Source organism: Helicoverpa armigera, chromosome 5 (genome assembly GCF_030705265.1).
Source record: "Helicoverpa armigera isolate CAAS_96S chromosome 5, ASM3070526v1, whole genome shotgun sequence".
NCBI classification, from domain to species: Eukaryota; Metazoa; Arthropoda; class Insecta; order Lepidoptera; family Noctuidae; genus Helicoverpa; species Helicoverpa armigera.
The window spans coordinates 8536246-8552713 of record NC_087124.1 but is presented as its reverse complement, the minus strand read 5'-3'; the positions used below and the strand labels follow the sequence as shown (position 1 = coordinate 8552713).

The 16468-nt window shown below is 34.4% G+C and overlaps 2 protein-coding genes and 2 long non-coding RNA genes across 6 annotated transcripts; 1 reads left to right on the top strand and 3 right to left on the bottom strand.

Annotated features, from left to right (window-relative positions):
* Positions 1–5: 5 nt before the first annotated feature.
* Positions 6–7366, bottom strand: LOC110369655 (1-acyl-sn-glycerol-3-phosphate acyltransferase alpha). Its single transcript, XM_021325193.3, has 5 exons — positions 6900–7366; positions 6489–6622; positions 5425–5606; positions 5106–5274; positions 6–4672 (listed from the first exon to the last, which is right to left on the bottom strand). The coding sequence occupies exons 1-5, from the start codon at positions 7088–7090 to the stop codon at positions 4503–4505; spliced, it is 846 nt and encodes a 281-aa protein (XP_021180868.1). The 5' UTR covers positions 7091–7366; the 3' UTR covers positions 6–4502.
* Positions 7367–7933: 567 nt separating this feature from the next.
* LOC110369739 (1-acyl-sn-glycerol-3-phosphate acyltransferase alpha) lies at positions 7934–10983 on the bottom strand. Its single transcript, XM_021325314.3, has 5 exons — positions 10613–10983; positions 9919–10052; positions 8927–9108; positions 8383–8554; positions 7934–8142 (listed from the first exon to the last, which is right to left on the bottom strand). Exons 1-5 carry the CDS (start codon positions 10801–10803, stop codon positions 7991–7993), a joined length of 831 nt encoding a protein of 276 aa, XP_021180989.3. The 5' UTR covers positions 10804–10983; the 3' UTR covers positions 7934–7990.
* Positions 10984–13492: 2509 nt separating this feature from the next.
* LOC135116947 (uncharacterized) lies at positions 13493–15556 on the top strand. Of its 2 annotated transcripts, XR_010276521.1 has the most exons (4): positions 13493–13992; positions 14206–14298; positions 14749–14818; positions 14894–15556. It is a non-coding gene; the product is annotated as an uncharacterized LOC135116947 (long non-coding RNA). The 2 variants fall into 2 exon arrangements; XR_010276520.1 differs by lacking the exon at positions 14749–14818.
* On the bottom strand, positions 14294–16413 carry LOC135116948 (uncharacterized). 2 transcript variants are annotated; one of them, XR_010276522.1, is made up of 3 exons: positions 15999–16413; positions 15566–15727; positions 14294–14707 (listed from the first exon to the last, which is right to left on the bottom strand). It is a non-coding gene; the product is annotated as an uncharacterized LOC135116948 (long non-coding RNA). The 2 variants fall into 2 exon arrangements; XR_010276523.1 differs by having other exon boundaries at positions 15648–15727.
* Between the last annotated feature and the right edge of the window lie 55 nt (positions 16414–16468).

Genomic DNA, 16468 nt, shown 5'->3' with positions numbered 1-16468 from the left:
ATGCATTTACCCTGTGATTTCTTTTTATTAAAAGATTTCACATACGAAAATATGTAAAAATATACATTTCATCGTCGTTTTTTTTCTACTGAATTGTCACACGAATACATTTAATTACTAATAGTATTTTAGATACATCATCACAATATTTGCACATATACGAGTACACTGATATACAATTAGATACCAATTTGATAAATAACCTTAATATTTATGTCAAATTATAATAATTTTTAAAAGATTTAGTAGTTTCGTGAATTTTTAGGAACAACATTTTTATTTGCTGTCAATTAAAATGTAGTATCAAATGTTTTCTTACTGTCGCTTTAACAATCTTATGACAGTCTCAAGTAAGTTGCCGGTTAAGTATTAGTGGCTGGACTTACTAGAAAATATGAAAGAAGGTCCCTAGTTAAGTAGGGAATCCGGGTATTTGTATGATATGTTATTCTAAAACCCTTTAGAAGCTTCATATATCTTGGGGGAAGTGTAGCACTAATTATTTCTGTGACGCCTGCCACACATATAATTAAAAAGTGAAGCATCGTGCTACAAACTGTGGAATAACACAAATGACTGGAATAAACTAAAACCTATAAAATAAATTAAAGATTGAGGGCACTTAACCTCTTTTAGCTGTTAAACTGTCCCTTTCATTCAAGTTCAAAAATAAAGTTTGTCAAAAAAGGGAAAACAGCAAAAAAGGCCACTAGACCAAAGCGGTATTATGAATAGTTAGTATTTATTATTTTGCTAATACCATAGACTAGACAGTTCACGATGTTGAATTTTGCCCATATTTTTTTAAGTTATAAATGAAAGTATGACGTGGTAAAATGATAGCTAATACAATTGATATATAATTTTTCAATCGATTGATCTTATTGTGGGTACGCCACAAACCAATTTGCCAAGCTATAACAAAAAATCGACAGTAACATTGACAGAGTTATTTTTGGATACAAATACCTATATCAGAGGCTATTTACTAGAAGAATTATTTGTAAAATATGTAGAAACATGACGTAGATATAGGTACAATCATTATTAATACTACATATTAAGTATTCGAAAAGCTTCATAATATTGCGTAAAATATTCTAACTTAAATACACATAATCGGTAGTATGGCGGCTACATTATTAATATCGAATGGCATGATAAAAGCATTTATTTACATTGAATCATTAATTATATACTTGCAAGTATATTATGACGACATTTTAAACAGAAGAAAAGCTTAGGTACAAGCACTATAACTGTAAGTGTCAACTCCGAATAATTTACATGTATGAAGTAGATGTTGACTATACAGCACTACAGGACTTATAGGTAACTAATAATAACACATTTACACAAAATTTATTCAGATAATATCGTATTTATAATATTGAGCTAAAGCAGAGTACAGCATTGATTGAGCAGAAGTTCATTCAGCCCTTTGTTGAAATGGTTTATAATAAAGAATTTTGACAAACTTATATACTTACGATATATGCATACATAGAAGTTAAATAGGTAAAGGTTTTTTCAAATGTTTGTTAAGATATGGAAAATTTCTTTGGTAGTTTTTAGCAAAGCTTATTAGTAAAAAGTACTCTAATAAAATTTTACCAATGCAAAAAAAAATCTTTGGTGGTTACATTTCTTCGTAACCAATTTAGTTAATCTCCTTTTAGTTAAATATTTAAAACAGTTCTAATTACACAGATTGTAAAATTGAAAACTACTTAAAATTATTATAAAAATATTATGATGAAATATTTAGTATTATAATGTAGAATTATAAATTAATGTTATCAAAAAATTGATACGAATAATTTATTCTTATTATCATTATACTGCAGACGATAAGACAAAATTCGATAGTTTTGTTGTAAGTATTGGGTAATCCCGTTGTTAACGGACTAAAGATATATGCCTCTTGAGTGTGAATAATCTTTACATAACATTTATAAAAGATGGGTAATCGCCTAATTTCAAATGGCACTGTTAGATATATTACAATACACATACTTTTCAAAACTTTGTAGATACAAAATACACCTATAAACCACCTTCATACACAAATAACAAATATCGTTAAGAGTTTCTCAACAAAATTAGGTAACTTCCGATATTCAAATTCACTTTTGGAAAAATCTTAAAGGATCGATTAACGAGGCGTAACGATGGACGTTGATGGGTTTTTAACTTGTTTACTTTTACGAGCAGAAAACAATAAGAATTGCAAATTTTATAAATTAGCCTTCGCATTTGGTTACATAATGATGTAAATTACCACATAGGCGCGAAAGTTTCCCTATAAAGTTTGTTTTTCGTGAATTTTCTCACGATCCCATTTAAAATACGTTTCTTAAAACATGTACAGAATTTATATGAGCGTTAAAACGAAATCAAGTAATTGATTACCTATAGGTGTAGTGACTTAGTGATTACGATATCACTGGGCAATGCAAAGCACATCATACGATTCAAAAGTTAGTCGTTTACATGACTAGAAAGTAAAATTAAGGTTATCCTGCTACAAGGAACATTTTCTATAATAATATACCTAAACTAAATATCGAGTGGCGATGCAATTATGTTCGACAAAAGCGCATAAATTCCTATAAAGCGTTACGAAAATTAAGATAAAATAATACTGGGTTTTAAATACTATTAAGTTATGCATATTGTTTAGTTTACATTGATAAAAGGCCTTCACTCACTAGACCGTAAGTGGAATTTCAAGCACCGACTATCGTATATTCCTGAGTCACCTGAGTGCATTGCTTATACATGCATGCATATAGGTTTACTGCAGATTTCAATAACCGATTTATCCGTTGTTTTGCGAAAGGAGATTTAATTTTGAAATTAGATTCAAATAAATTATGACAAATTTCAATCTGCAATCGCAAACAATAGATTGGTACGATCGAAATATATATTCAAGCCAAAGCTTAGGTAGTCTTACCGCTATAGTGTCACATCATAACATAGTTATGTACACCCTTTGACGTGTACGTACACTAGATAATTACTTAGACAAATGGTATTTAATAGTAATCAATCAAACTCGACATACCGTCATTTGTTGTGACGGCGATCTTTATGGAATGTTACTACCCAGTGAGTGGAGGCCTTTTTTTACCCAACTGAAGAAGGGTTATATTTTTTAGTAAAATAGTGCGAGGAAAGTATCGATCTTATTCACGACGGCTTGTTAGATAACTTCGTGGTTTATTGATACTCTGTAAATACAGCTGGCTGAACGCTTAGGTGATTACGTATTACACAACTTATTTATAGCTCACCAACTGATATAGTACGTATTGTAGACTCAAACTGTGAGTTTTCACTGAAGTAAAGATTTTTTAAATGATCTTTTGTGGCGTTATGCGCCCTGATAATGGAATGGATTTAAAACCAAAGCTTATTGCACCAGCATGAAATATTATGTTATTCACTATAATCTCGTATCTAAGTTTGTAGGGTATCGTAACTCATAAAGAAAAACGGAACCCTTTTAATTGTCTATTGAAGTTTGTTTTATCTTGGTATCTTCTATCTTACTTGTTTATATCCGTACAATGAAATTCAATAAAGTACATATTGTGCGCTTTAATATTGAGAACGAATTTCTATAAACAAGAATTTCTCAACACAACACTACTGCGGTAAGTATAGCTAATAACTAAACAAAAAAAAAAGTAGTTCATCAGTAGAACATCGTTCAAATACTGAAATGGTAATAGCTTCAGTCAAGTTGTATGTGCGACGTTGCTTAACGAGTGATTAAAATTCCACACTGCATCGATGCAGAAACAAACAGCTACACTGCAAGTGTGATTTGAATACAAAAAAAAGGTCAACAAAGTACAAATGATTGCCACGACGTGCCGCCTGTCGCAACTCAATCATCTGATGCTTGCTAATTAATGTTTTTAGATTGTTCCTTAACGTTCTACGGTATTCTATTTGATACAAATTTCCTCGAACATTCCTAGCCTCGAGTCGTCCTTACTGTAAAGGCGTATTATGACATGCTCTGGCTTGACCAACGCTTTTCAAGTGTTGGCCACAGCCTATATAGATAAGAAAAAATAGAACTAATATAAATTTTATAAAAATAATACTTCGTACAAGTTTACATAAATAAAATACTGACTATAATGTGCAACTATCGATTGAGTGACTTCGTCTATGTCATTCACGTTTTTACTAGATTCCTAAAAAATACAAATCTAATAAAAGTCACTTCACCAGTCAATGTGGTGGTCCGTTAGACGATTGCAATAACACAAAAGTGTGCCTTAAATATTATAGATTAGTAAGACATGATATAAATTCCTAATATAAAATCACAGAAATATTCATATTTCTTGCGATTGGAATGCTCGCTATAGGTATATAGTACAAACATTTCATGAACCAGCATTATTTTGCCGACCTAAAAGCTTAATAGTATAGTGATTATAAATTTATTTATAGCCGTACCAGCTATGCGTATGTGGCACTCAATCCGTGGCGAGAGGGTAGTTCGGTGGCAAGGCGCTCAGCACTTCTTTTGATAGTTCCTTGTATGCCGCATCCATAGTGTTGCGTACTTTGTTTATTAACGCTGGTACATCTTCCATGGTCAGTCCAACTGTTGGGACCGGCTCTAAGCACTGTATCACTGCATGCCCTGTAATGTAATAAAAATGTCATGTACTTTTGATTTATGAACCATTTGATCGTTTAAATACAGCAATTAAATATTTAATGTGTCCTTTAAAAGATAGTATCGTGAAGGTTTTTAATCGATTGCTTTTGTTTATCTAGTGCTGATGTATAGTTACCGATAATGTCGACATGTCGTGACTGTAGGCCACGAACACTCGGCTGCCTTAACTGTGTTACTATTACTTCACTGCTTTTAGTGTATTAATAGAGCGTGAGTTTCTTCACCATGTTTGTCTTTACAATTCGAAGCTATTATAAAATAAATGTTTTTGTATGTCAAAACATAATGTCTTGCAATTCACAATACTAAAGGCAACACAATATGGATATTCTTTTCAATGCCTTTGAAGTTTATTGCTCTGAGATAAGTGCAATACTTTAAGAAAAATACATACCTTTATTAAAAATGTATTTCTTTCTATTAATGAAATAATAGGGTGAGAACACAACAGGGATGATTGGCACTTGGGCAGCAACCGCGATGTTGAATGCACCCTTCTTAAATGGCAGCAGTTTCGTGAAATCTTTGTTTCTTGTTCCCTCAGGGAACAGCCAAATCTTCGTCTGTAAGTAAGGAAACCACGACTTTTAATACAACTATGTACATACAAACAGGATGGTGGGTCACTTGGAACAAACTCATTTTCAGAGATGTAACGCCAACTAATTGTTGTTTAAAATGATCATTAAAACTACAATAGAAATTAAGATTACCTTATTTTTAATCATGACTTCTGAAGTAATTTTCAGCTGCTTGTAAGCATCTTTAGAGTTATTTCTGTCAATAAACACAACTCCTGCTAGGTACGCAGCCAGGCCGAACGGCCACACATAAAATATTTCTTTCCTCGCTATAGCAGCTACTTTGTCTGCCACATGCCAAATGTTGAACATTCCTGGAATTTAAAAGAAGTGGGTGAATCATACATAGTGCAAGATTTGTTTTACGTTTGTTTGTAGACTATAAATAAAACATTTGTTTAAATAAAACTAATTTATGTGCGTGTGGGATGTAAGGTGGATCACCTTTGTTGTGAATAGAATTTTAACAATTGTTTTTAGACTACTGCAATCTCATAATTTTTATTCACTGAGCAGCTTCAGTCCACAGTTTCGAGGAAACTACTTCCTACACCGGGATGGGTATAGAAGTGTTTTAGGTCCATGTACTGTTTCTAAGCTACCTCAACACAAATTTCAGACCATGTTTGTGTTATGAATAGTATAATAACAAGATTAGGTAGCATAAATGCAAGGCCCAAATTACATAAAGAATTTTCAGTATAGAAGCTCAGTTTCTTCTTTAGTAATGCAATATAAGCCAAATGTACATGTGTATTATTTCTTATCTACAAATACCTGAAGTTTGTCTTATAGAGAAGGCCTAAGAATAGTTGGATTTTTATAAGGATGACAATTGGCAATTGACCCCAGTGACGTTACATCATCGTACAATACACTATTAATAGGATAGACATCCATCTACAGGGATAATGTAGCAGTAATAAATTACACATTAATAATGTACATTACCTAACATGGCGCTAATATGTTGTAGTGCTATGTTTCATAATAACAATTATATTTAATTGTCTTTAAAAGATACAATGCAAAACAAACACGGTCTTCATTTATTAGCACTTCATTCAGCAGGACTTACCCTATCAAAGCTATGTGAAAAAATATTTTAAAAATCTATGTCTATGTTTTATAGCCAAAGCAGGGATGAGGTTGAATAAATATAGTTCCTAAGATAAAATCATAGAGAATTAAAATACCTAGAATGTCAATTGATGATTGGTGGTTAGACACTACCACAGCTCCGCGGTCTTCAGCTAATACTTTTCCATTTCTCAATAGCCACTTCACTTCTATTACTTTGGTTACATGTTTTACTATTTGAGATCCAAATCTGTAAATAATAAACAATTGGATGCAATCAATTAAAACACTTGAGTTAATGTTTATTTGTATCAGTTAATTAGATATTGATTGTATAGTCATAATTTGAAATTGAATATGTGTGATAGTATTGGATTCATGTGTTATTACGCTTGGGGTAAACCCATTCAGTAAACACCCCCGATGATTCAATGTGTGTACAGGTTAACAAGCTGAAGTCTTGAAATATGTTGTAACAGAAAAATACAAAATAGCCTCCTGTTTTTATAGAAAAAATATATACTTACAGGGAATTCTTTACGTTTTTCGGATTGAACACAAAAAACGGCAACAATATCACCGCGGTTACAGAAGTCCAGATGTAAAAGACGAGGAATTTTGATTTAAATTTCACGAAATTCGGTGTTTCAGAAAATAATTGTTTCAAGATGTACGTTACTACGATTATCACTATCATGTAAATGATTTTGTCCCACATTTTCAACACTACTTAATATTACCACTGAACAATAAAAACCGTCAAGCTTCTAAAAACAAAAATAAACACAAAACTGAAAGAAATCCCTATAGCGCGCAACCAATCATGAGAAACGAAATACTGTTTAGCGAGTGAGCGTTCCAGCGACTTGACAGAGTTTTGTTTGTACTTGAGCGTTATTTTGACGTAAAGGGCTTTGGAACGTTTAGAAACATTGATTGCTAGATGTTAGAAAGAAACAAAGACAGAATCGATAATGTATATTGAAGAAAACTTCCGAATCGATTATATTACGGAGAATAATTTATAAACGAAGAGTCACACCAATGTTAGTGTAATATAGTCCTGTTATCATCAATTCAGGACCTTATTTTGGGATTCAAGAAAAGTCGAGGGAAAGGTACCTCTCCAAATTCTAGGCAGTCGTTGCGTTTAAACTTGACATTGTGCAGGCCCATGCATATGGAGGCAAAATACAGTTTTGCGAACTACATACTTAATGGTATGTGGTGTAGTTATTTTATTAAAAAAAAATGATTAGGACTAGTTTTGCGTTGGAAATAATTGTTGCCGTGACTTGTCAAAGGAGCTTCTAGTAACGGGAAGGCCAACGTTACCAGGTAGGTCATTGGACACTCACGGGGGACAATAAATACATTCCTACCTACAAGGGTCTAACAAAATAAAATGCTCATTATAGTTACGATAATCCGCTTTACTTATGACGTATTTTCATATACAAGTACCAACATTCTTAACTGAAAGTTAGTATCTTTAAAATAAAATAAAATAATAACTTCCTAGGTATAATCTCTCAACAACGACTAAATAAGTACTTTATACATAGTTAATCTACTATCTTATCAGTCAAGTCTTATCAAAATTCTTCAGCTCATATTTTCACTGGCATTCCGGGGCTGATTGGACTTCCTTGGACAGCTGTTCGAAGGTGCGAGACATGAGCTGGTACATGCGGTCGGCGAGGGCTGGGACATCGTCCAAAGTTAATCCTTCAGTAGGCACCGGTTCCAAGCACTGTAGTATCATGTGACCTGGAACGTACGAGGTAAGATTTTTTTATCAAGAGCCAAAATATAGGTTCTGAGTATAACTCAAAAAATCGGTTAACTAAGGACACGGGGAGCTGGTTGTTCAAATATGTAGATATAGGATAAACGAGTAGATGTTTTCTGGTAGCAAAATCTAAACTTATAAGGTAAAAGATACAAACACGAAGGTACATACATATAGATAGATAGGTACTCAAAATCTTAAGAAAAACCGTGTCTTACCTCTATTGAAAATATATTTATCCTTGTCAATGAAATAGTAGGGTGAATATACAAGAGGAATGATCGGGACCTGCGCAGATACTGCTACATTGAAAGCACCTTTCTTGAAGGGTAATAACTTCCCGTCCCATTTCGTGTTCCTCGTGCCTTCGGGGAATATCCATATCTTGGTCTAAACGGAACATCACCTATCTATAGGTACAACAACTTGATAGGTACTTAGTCTAGCATCCAATATAGCCGACGCACATGTTAATAATTTGACCTTAATGATATTGAATTTGAATAAAACACATAAAGACCATTCTTATATATATTTTAAGAACTCTAAGAATGGGCTCTAGATAGTAGATAGAAGAGCCCAGTGCAGTGTCCATAGATTTTTCCGTGGTCTGTGGGTCTAGGCATTTCATCTGGCCTTCTTTAAAACCAAATTGTTCAAGTATAGATACCTAATGATTATGTTTATTGCTATGGTCATAAGTCGTTTACATAATTGCACACTCAGTCGAATTTAAATAAGTAAAAGTAGGAGTAAACTAACCTTATTTTGCTGCATAAGCTGTTTTGCGGACTCTAGGACTTTGTAAGCTTCATTCGGTTTCTTTCTATCGATGAATAAGGATCCACAGAGATATGTGACGATGCCTAAGGGACCTGTGTATAGAACTTCCTTTTTTGCAATCAATACCAGTTTCCATATCACTTGCCATGCGAAGTTCATTCCTGAAATATGTTATTAAATGCAGGTATAAGTTTTCTATCCGGTGTAGAAGATATAATAGCAGCGTTTTACCTGAAATAAAACGCTTATTAAATACTTACCTTATTTGAAGCTTATTAGTTTGAGATAGGCACCTACGTGTTTCCGCTTTTATCTCCGTCCTTTTCTACCCCATATCCTATCTCAAAGTAGTAAGCTTCAAATAACGGTCAAGAATTTAATATTGTATTTTTTTAATATTAATCAATAGGCTTGATCGTCATATTTTTGAATCATTAATTTCCATTTAGACTTTGATTAGCATGGCATCGCATCAAACGATTATCGACTTAAATGTTTTTTTCTTGGAGTTTTAGGGACTGGCTCACAGTTGAGCGAATTCTAACCCCTAGCCCCTTAGGAGTTAACCCTTATATTCCAGCTGAACGCTGATGTATAATGGAAAAGTGCGTGCATAATGCAAATTCCCCAAACGTCAACCGCACTACTTCGTCCATATTCCGCCCCGTTTAAAAAAAATACTATCCGTCGGGTTATGCCGTAGAGCATGATGATTTTATGGTGTGCGTTTTACTTGGTTTTACTCGACTGCCAAAAAGGGTTAAGTATGCATGTATGGGGTGCATGGCATGCAGCGTATGTATATTGAGCAATCGTAACAATATAAGAGAGAATCGGTCCATATACCTCCAACTGCGGTTGTTCAACCTGTTTCTGTCTTTTGGGCTCATTAGTACCTACCTACAGATTTTGAATAGGTAGGTTTTTTGTTTTTTTTTTTAATAATATTTTTTAACGTTTAGTAAGCTTACCTGCTATGTCTAGAATTGACTGATGATTGCTTATAATGACAGCTCCTCGATCCTCGGCCAGTATTTCTCCATTGCGGATATGCCATTTCACTCCGTAGAGTTTTGTGATTTGTCTCATAACGCTCGATGTTATTCTAAAATGGGAAAATTAGTTTCACCAGCAAAATAATTTTATCTAGGTACTAAATATGCTTTAATTTACGTAAGTATATCGATTTTGATTTTTATTATACAGGATCGAAAAGGCACGCCGCACCAATGAAAAATCGCCTTAACTATCTATAACTGGGCATACTTACAAAGAAGACGTTGTCGTGAGATAAGTTATAATAAAAACATTATTTTTAAATATAGCATATACGAAGTACATAAACTGTAGTTCCGGTTGATAAAATAGCAAAAGAAGGATATAATTAACTATAGTTACCTACCTAGTAGCCTAGTAGTACCTAGTAGGTAATTGGGGAAATTAGAGGGGATGATTACATGAGAGAGTGTAAATAACTATAGTAGCTATAACTGTTCGTCAGTTGCACAAAGCTCCATTAAAGTTAAAGCTTCTTTAAATCTATTGCTGACTCTTTCTTCGTCAATCAGATAAAAGTATCAGTAATACATTGAATGAAGCTTTAACTTCAATGGAGCTTTGTGCAATTGACGGTATGTAGTAAAATATTTGTTGGAAAATACTTACATCCCATTCATGTAATGCTTCGGCCGAAAGAGTAATAACGGCAGAACTAACGTCGAAGTTAAAGTAAGAAACACATAGTATGATGACAGTTTTAAATGATATTTTAAAATAACCAACTTCTTAATAAACACACTTCTAAACCGAATAAGGCCAAGGATGACGGTGAGTGCTATAAAAATCTTGGGTAACATTTTGGCGAATTATTGTATTGTATTGCGTATTACTGAACTTGTCTTTAGTTTTAAGGAGAGTGTCGCAAAGTTCTCGAACTCGTAAAACGCACTTGATCAAGGAGACCTCTCCAATTCGAACGCCGGCGGAAAACTGTTATTTACAAGTTTAAGTTAATCCTTAAATAAGCTTAAAACTTGCGCCGTACTTAATGAGAAAAACTGGTTTAGTGCGTATAATTGCAGTAAGACATACATTAACTCAATTTACCCATATTAATCTAGTTAGATTATATTAATAAAGTTAGATTCAAATCTACTAGTTAGATTCATGGACTGTTTGCATATTACATAATAATCAAAGTTTTTGTTGTTAATGACTTGTAGTGGTAGGTTATGTCCGAGCATTTATAGGCAGTATACTCCATTTGGCATTTAAGTTATGGGAAACAATTTAGTCATGATTTTTTACATAAATAGGTAGGTACGTATTAAACAGCTGATAATAATGAAAATGGAAACTTTTTTTTCAAAAGTTACTTATTTATATTTATTAACTAGCTTCTGCCCGCGACTTCGTACGCGGATCCTGTCCCTTATGCCAGCGACTACAGGGTCAGCAAAATCAAAGATCTGAATCGTCTGATATTGAATTTAAGGGCCCGTTGACTTGTAAACAACGGAATACGCATGGGACAAAGGCTCTTGAGATAATAACGACAATAATAATGAGATATAAGCACCGCAGGATATCTGAGGCTGAAGACGGGGAGTAGCGACACCGCGGGGCCTATATACTGAGTCCTTCAAGGAGAGTATACTGTCCCCCATCTTCGGCCGGTTGGAGTGAACCATGACGGGGGTAGGTCTCACGCCTCTGGCTTGGTGCCTCGTCGTAAGTGACCCACAGGGAGCGCGTAATCTGCGTTTAAAATCCGCCGAGGTATCCTCACACTTTAGCCGCTCATGTCCCTGTTGCCCTCTTGTTGCTATTCAGTGACTGATTCCCGGGGGCCCAGTAAGTGAGCTGGCGAGTCTCCACCTGCCATTTTTACATGTATCTAATACATTGTCATCGGCAGGTGCCATAGTTCCCGTAGTTTCCCCATTCCTAGTCCATTAGCATCCCATCACAATAGCCCAAGTAGTATTCATCCACATTTAGCAATGGTATAGCACAGAACCGGGGATTGTCTTTTTTTTTAACGACGTCCACCGGGGTTTGTCCTTGCGTTCATTTCTATAGTGTATAAAGGGATAATCGTCGGTTTTGTGTCACCATTTTATTAAAGTTGTCTCAAAAGGGCTTCAGCGTGTTGGCTTCGGCCTCACGTTTGCCTCCCGAAAATTCGGAACTCTGTAGTCCCGAGGTCTGGAAGAGACATACAAAATAATAATGAGATATAAAGCAACAAAGTTAGAGAGTGAGGGCTCGTGACGCCACGTCTAGGTATGTAAAATTTGTACTAAGCAGTGACTTACCTAACACAAAATTTAAGCGTGTTATATTTTCGTTATTATTTGTTTGTGAGAAGGAGAAAAGAAAAAATACATGTCCATTATTTTAGGGTTATCTAAAAGACGGACTAATTACTTTTTTTGATTCACCATACCCATTTCCTAACATCATTTCTATACATTTCAAGTGTAGTAGGTATTGCTCTTGAAGTTCTACATCAGGTGTTCCAGATCTTTGATGTTTATACGTCAATAGAGAGTGCTTATCAGATTAAACAACTTTTGCTAAAACGTCATACCTCTATATGCTATAGTCTAGCTGGGCCCCTGGAGTTCCACATCAGGTGTTTTAGATCTTCAATTTGTATAAGTCAATAGAAAGGGCTTATCAAATTGAACAACTTTTGCTAAAACGTCATACCTGTATATGGTACAGAAAAGCTGGGCTCTTGGGGTTCCACATCAGGTGTTCCAGATCTTCAAATTGATTATCTCAGCTGAAAATGCTCATCATATGAAACAATTTTTGCCATGGCACCATTTTTGTATCTCTTATAGTTTTGTTGGTATGTTGGTGTTCTGCATCAGGTCTTCAAATTTCGAAGATAAATTATAGCCTATATGTTGACCAGGCTTAACACTGACACAACAAAGAAAAAATCATTGAAATCCGTTCAGTAGTTCGGAAGATTAGCGTGTACAAACAAACAGACAGAAAACAGACATACAGACATACAGACAAACAGACAGAATTTTTTTTTTGGATTTGTGCTCCATTACTGTTCCTAAACCCCACCCAATTATTATTTTTTTAATATATTCAATGTACAGACACAGTTTTTTTACAGATTTATTATATGTATAGCAGTGGCGAAGGGTGGTTTAATGAAATAGGGAAGCCGCAGCAAAAACTGGGAATACTCAGGGATGGGGGGAGAGGTAATGGAGGTAATTTCTCAGTCCACCTTTTAGCACTGACTGAGAGACTGATAGTTTGAACATGTTTTCTCGAGAAATTCGGCAGATTATTAATATCTATAAAACTTTATTATCTTTACATAAAATAAGTTCCTAAAGTAAATAATCTGTCGGAAAACGTCTAATGCGATAAATGCTATCCTAGTTAAGTTTTAAAAGTAGGTACACTAAAAAGAAACCTGATGCAAAATGCAAACTGTCTACGTATCAAAATAACTCATTTCAACGTAGGTATCTCTATTTTCACTAAACACACTGTACTTGTAACGAGTACCAGCGGGCCTAGCATGACCGCCATAGAAACAGCTTTTGTCTACCGGAGAATCGACAAAATGACAGATTGAAGAAAGATTTCTATCGACCCGAGCATGGCGATGTTTGACATCGAGAAAAGAAATGTTTCTTTTCTTCGTCGACATGTGTCTATCGCGTCGAGCATGACGACTATATTTTCTCTACTTTTGACATTTGGGAGTAGATATAACTTTCTATATGAAATGTCAAATACTCTACATCTCATCGGACCTAGACAAGAGTAGACAAGAATATTATTATAATTTTAAGATCTCAAAAAGCATTTACAAAGTATGTCGGGGTCCTACCGTCGTCATGTGGTCGGTTTTTATGCTGAGAAGAATCAGTGTAAAGCTCAAAGAACGAGCTATACGAGTGTTAAGCCTCTCGACATTGAAAACGTAAATGTGCAGAGATGGTGCAGTATTTGTGTGGAATCTGTCTCCTAGGATATCTTAGGGTCTGCCTGTTCATATCAATGTAAGTACCTACCTACAGTCTATTTTATTTCGTTGTGCTTTCCAACCAAAACTATGACAAAGTTTTCGTCCTTATAGATAAGTTAAATATAGAAAGATCTATTCATTTATTATTGTTTCTAAGATTATTTTGTCTATTATGTAGGTATTGCCCTTCATTGCACGAAAATAATTAAACAGAAGAAAAATATTTAACAAAGCTTAATTGTTGCAGGTTCTTTGTTCGGGTCCTGCTTAGGTCATTAACAACATTACTAACCACTGTTAGCAAATTTTTTAAGCAATTTGTTTTTGCAGTGAATACAAGGTTAGTATACCTAATATATTCCAACAGGTATCTGTGGAGATCAAAGGAGGAGGCCTATGTTCAGCAGTGGACGTCCTATGGCTGAGATGATGATGATGATACCTAATATTAGATATAACCTCTATTTGAGATTGTAGATACTGAGTGCAAAATACTGAACATAAATGCCAATTATCCTGACAGAGTTCATAAACAATCAGTTTTCAATAGTTCTCTCATTAAGAACAAACTGCGCAGGCTATATGACTCTAGAATTGGACAGTTTTATCTGCTAAGAAAAAAATGACATTTTAAATAAACAACCATTATGATTTTAATATTCACATTCTTTATTAAATGATATCATTTCAATAATTTATAATTTGTAAACTGACGACCCAGTTGTCATTTAGCATCCTTTTTTTGTAATCTGAAACAAGAACACAAAATTAAATTAACATTCATTTTCAGGGGATTCTAGTCATGCGTTAGGGTCTTGACTCATGACATCAATAAGAATGCTGATAATGTGTCACTATCAGTATGTTATTCTTTTATTATACTGTAAAATAATTCTTGTAAAAACTCTTTACCAAACAGTTATTTCTTTTTGCAGGGTGCCTATACTACAACTCTTCCCGAAGAAAGGCAGAAAGAGAGACACACTAATGACCTTAGCGGTAGCTTACTACAAGCTGCAACTCACAGAAGAGCAACTATTATGAATATCTCTGTATATCAACAGTTCTTCAAACCATACAGACAGAATTGAGCTGCTGGGGAGTTTGTTCCACCGCTTCTGCTGCTGATTTTCAGCCTATTTTGAATAAATGACTTTATCTGTAGCCTTAATTTTATGTAAATAAACCTTTACCTCTGTGTAAATGATTGTCTCATTTTATTTTTTATCTTAAGAGTTGTTGCTTATATCACACAAGCAACAAATAGGTACTATAATTATTATTGCCATAATTATACTTTGAAAACAAAGCATGAGAGTTTTGCTAGAATGAAACCAACAAGTCTGGAGAACTATTACTAGTAAATGAATATTATTTAACCTTTTGAACGCCAATGTCGGCTATAGCCGACATGAGCAAGCGTGCCCTGTGCGCCAACGACGGCTATACTCGACAAAAAACAGGTCGCAGAAAAATACAAAATAAACCTATTAAATCATTACTTTTATGTATTTTTTAGTAGATATTTAATTAAGATTTTCGGGCTTGGCGTACAGGGCATAGGAATACCGATATGGCGTGGCGGTGAAAAGGTTAAAGACACTTACTAAAAGAATGATTCTCGTGTCAACATTGTATGCCAAGAACTCGTTCTTTTCCATATTTTTTCAGCAGCGTTTTAATACGGACCTATTCTTCTTTATCGTGGCCTTCTTTTCCCAATGGATCGGGATACTATCTTCTCTGTTTATTGGATGGGACTTCGTACGCTGTAAATAAACAGGTTTTGTAACGACGAAAGTAAAAACACTTCGGACAATAATATAGGGAAGCAAGATAACAGTGAGGAACGCATTGAACTGTTCATGGCAAAGTTTTCATCAGACAATGCCACCAATCACCATTTATTGAGATTATTATGTTATTTTCCTTTGTTCTTTTCATCGTATGTATGGATAATTATTATGTTCGTTTGGATTAATTACACACAACTATTGGAATAATCAGTACTTTATTTATTTAATCACAAAATCTACTTACTTTTTCCTTGCCGCACGCAGTAATCACCAATATTTAAATACTTAAAATCAACAACAATAATCGTTTTTTGTAAACAAACAAACATGTACCATTTTAGTTCCACAGATAAAAAATAAGTTCGATGAATACGTTTTGTTGTTACTTTGAGTTACGTGAGTTTATGTATAGGTTCATGCGTGAAAAATAGTGCATTGACACATTTTTTTTGGCTAACTAAACGTAAATTCATCGCAGAACGACCCATCACTAGCTACTTATCCGTTGCTATGGAAAGTCTTTCTCTTGATAGAAACGCGAGTCTACAGCTCGCGCCATGCTCGGGTAGAAGACATGTCGAGTGGGAAAGAAAGAGCTTTGTCGTTTCTTGGAAGAATAGAGATAGAATCGCCATGCTGAGGTGGCTGGTCACAGTGCGATCGCGGGGATTAGTAGAGTAATGATACTGCCAAGTACTTAATCAAAGTTATATA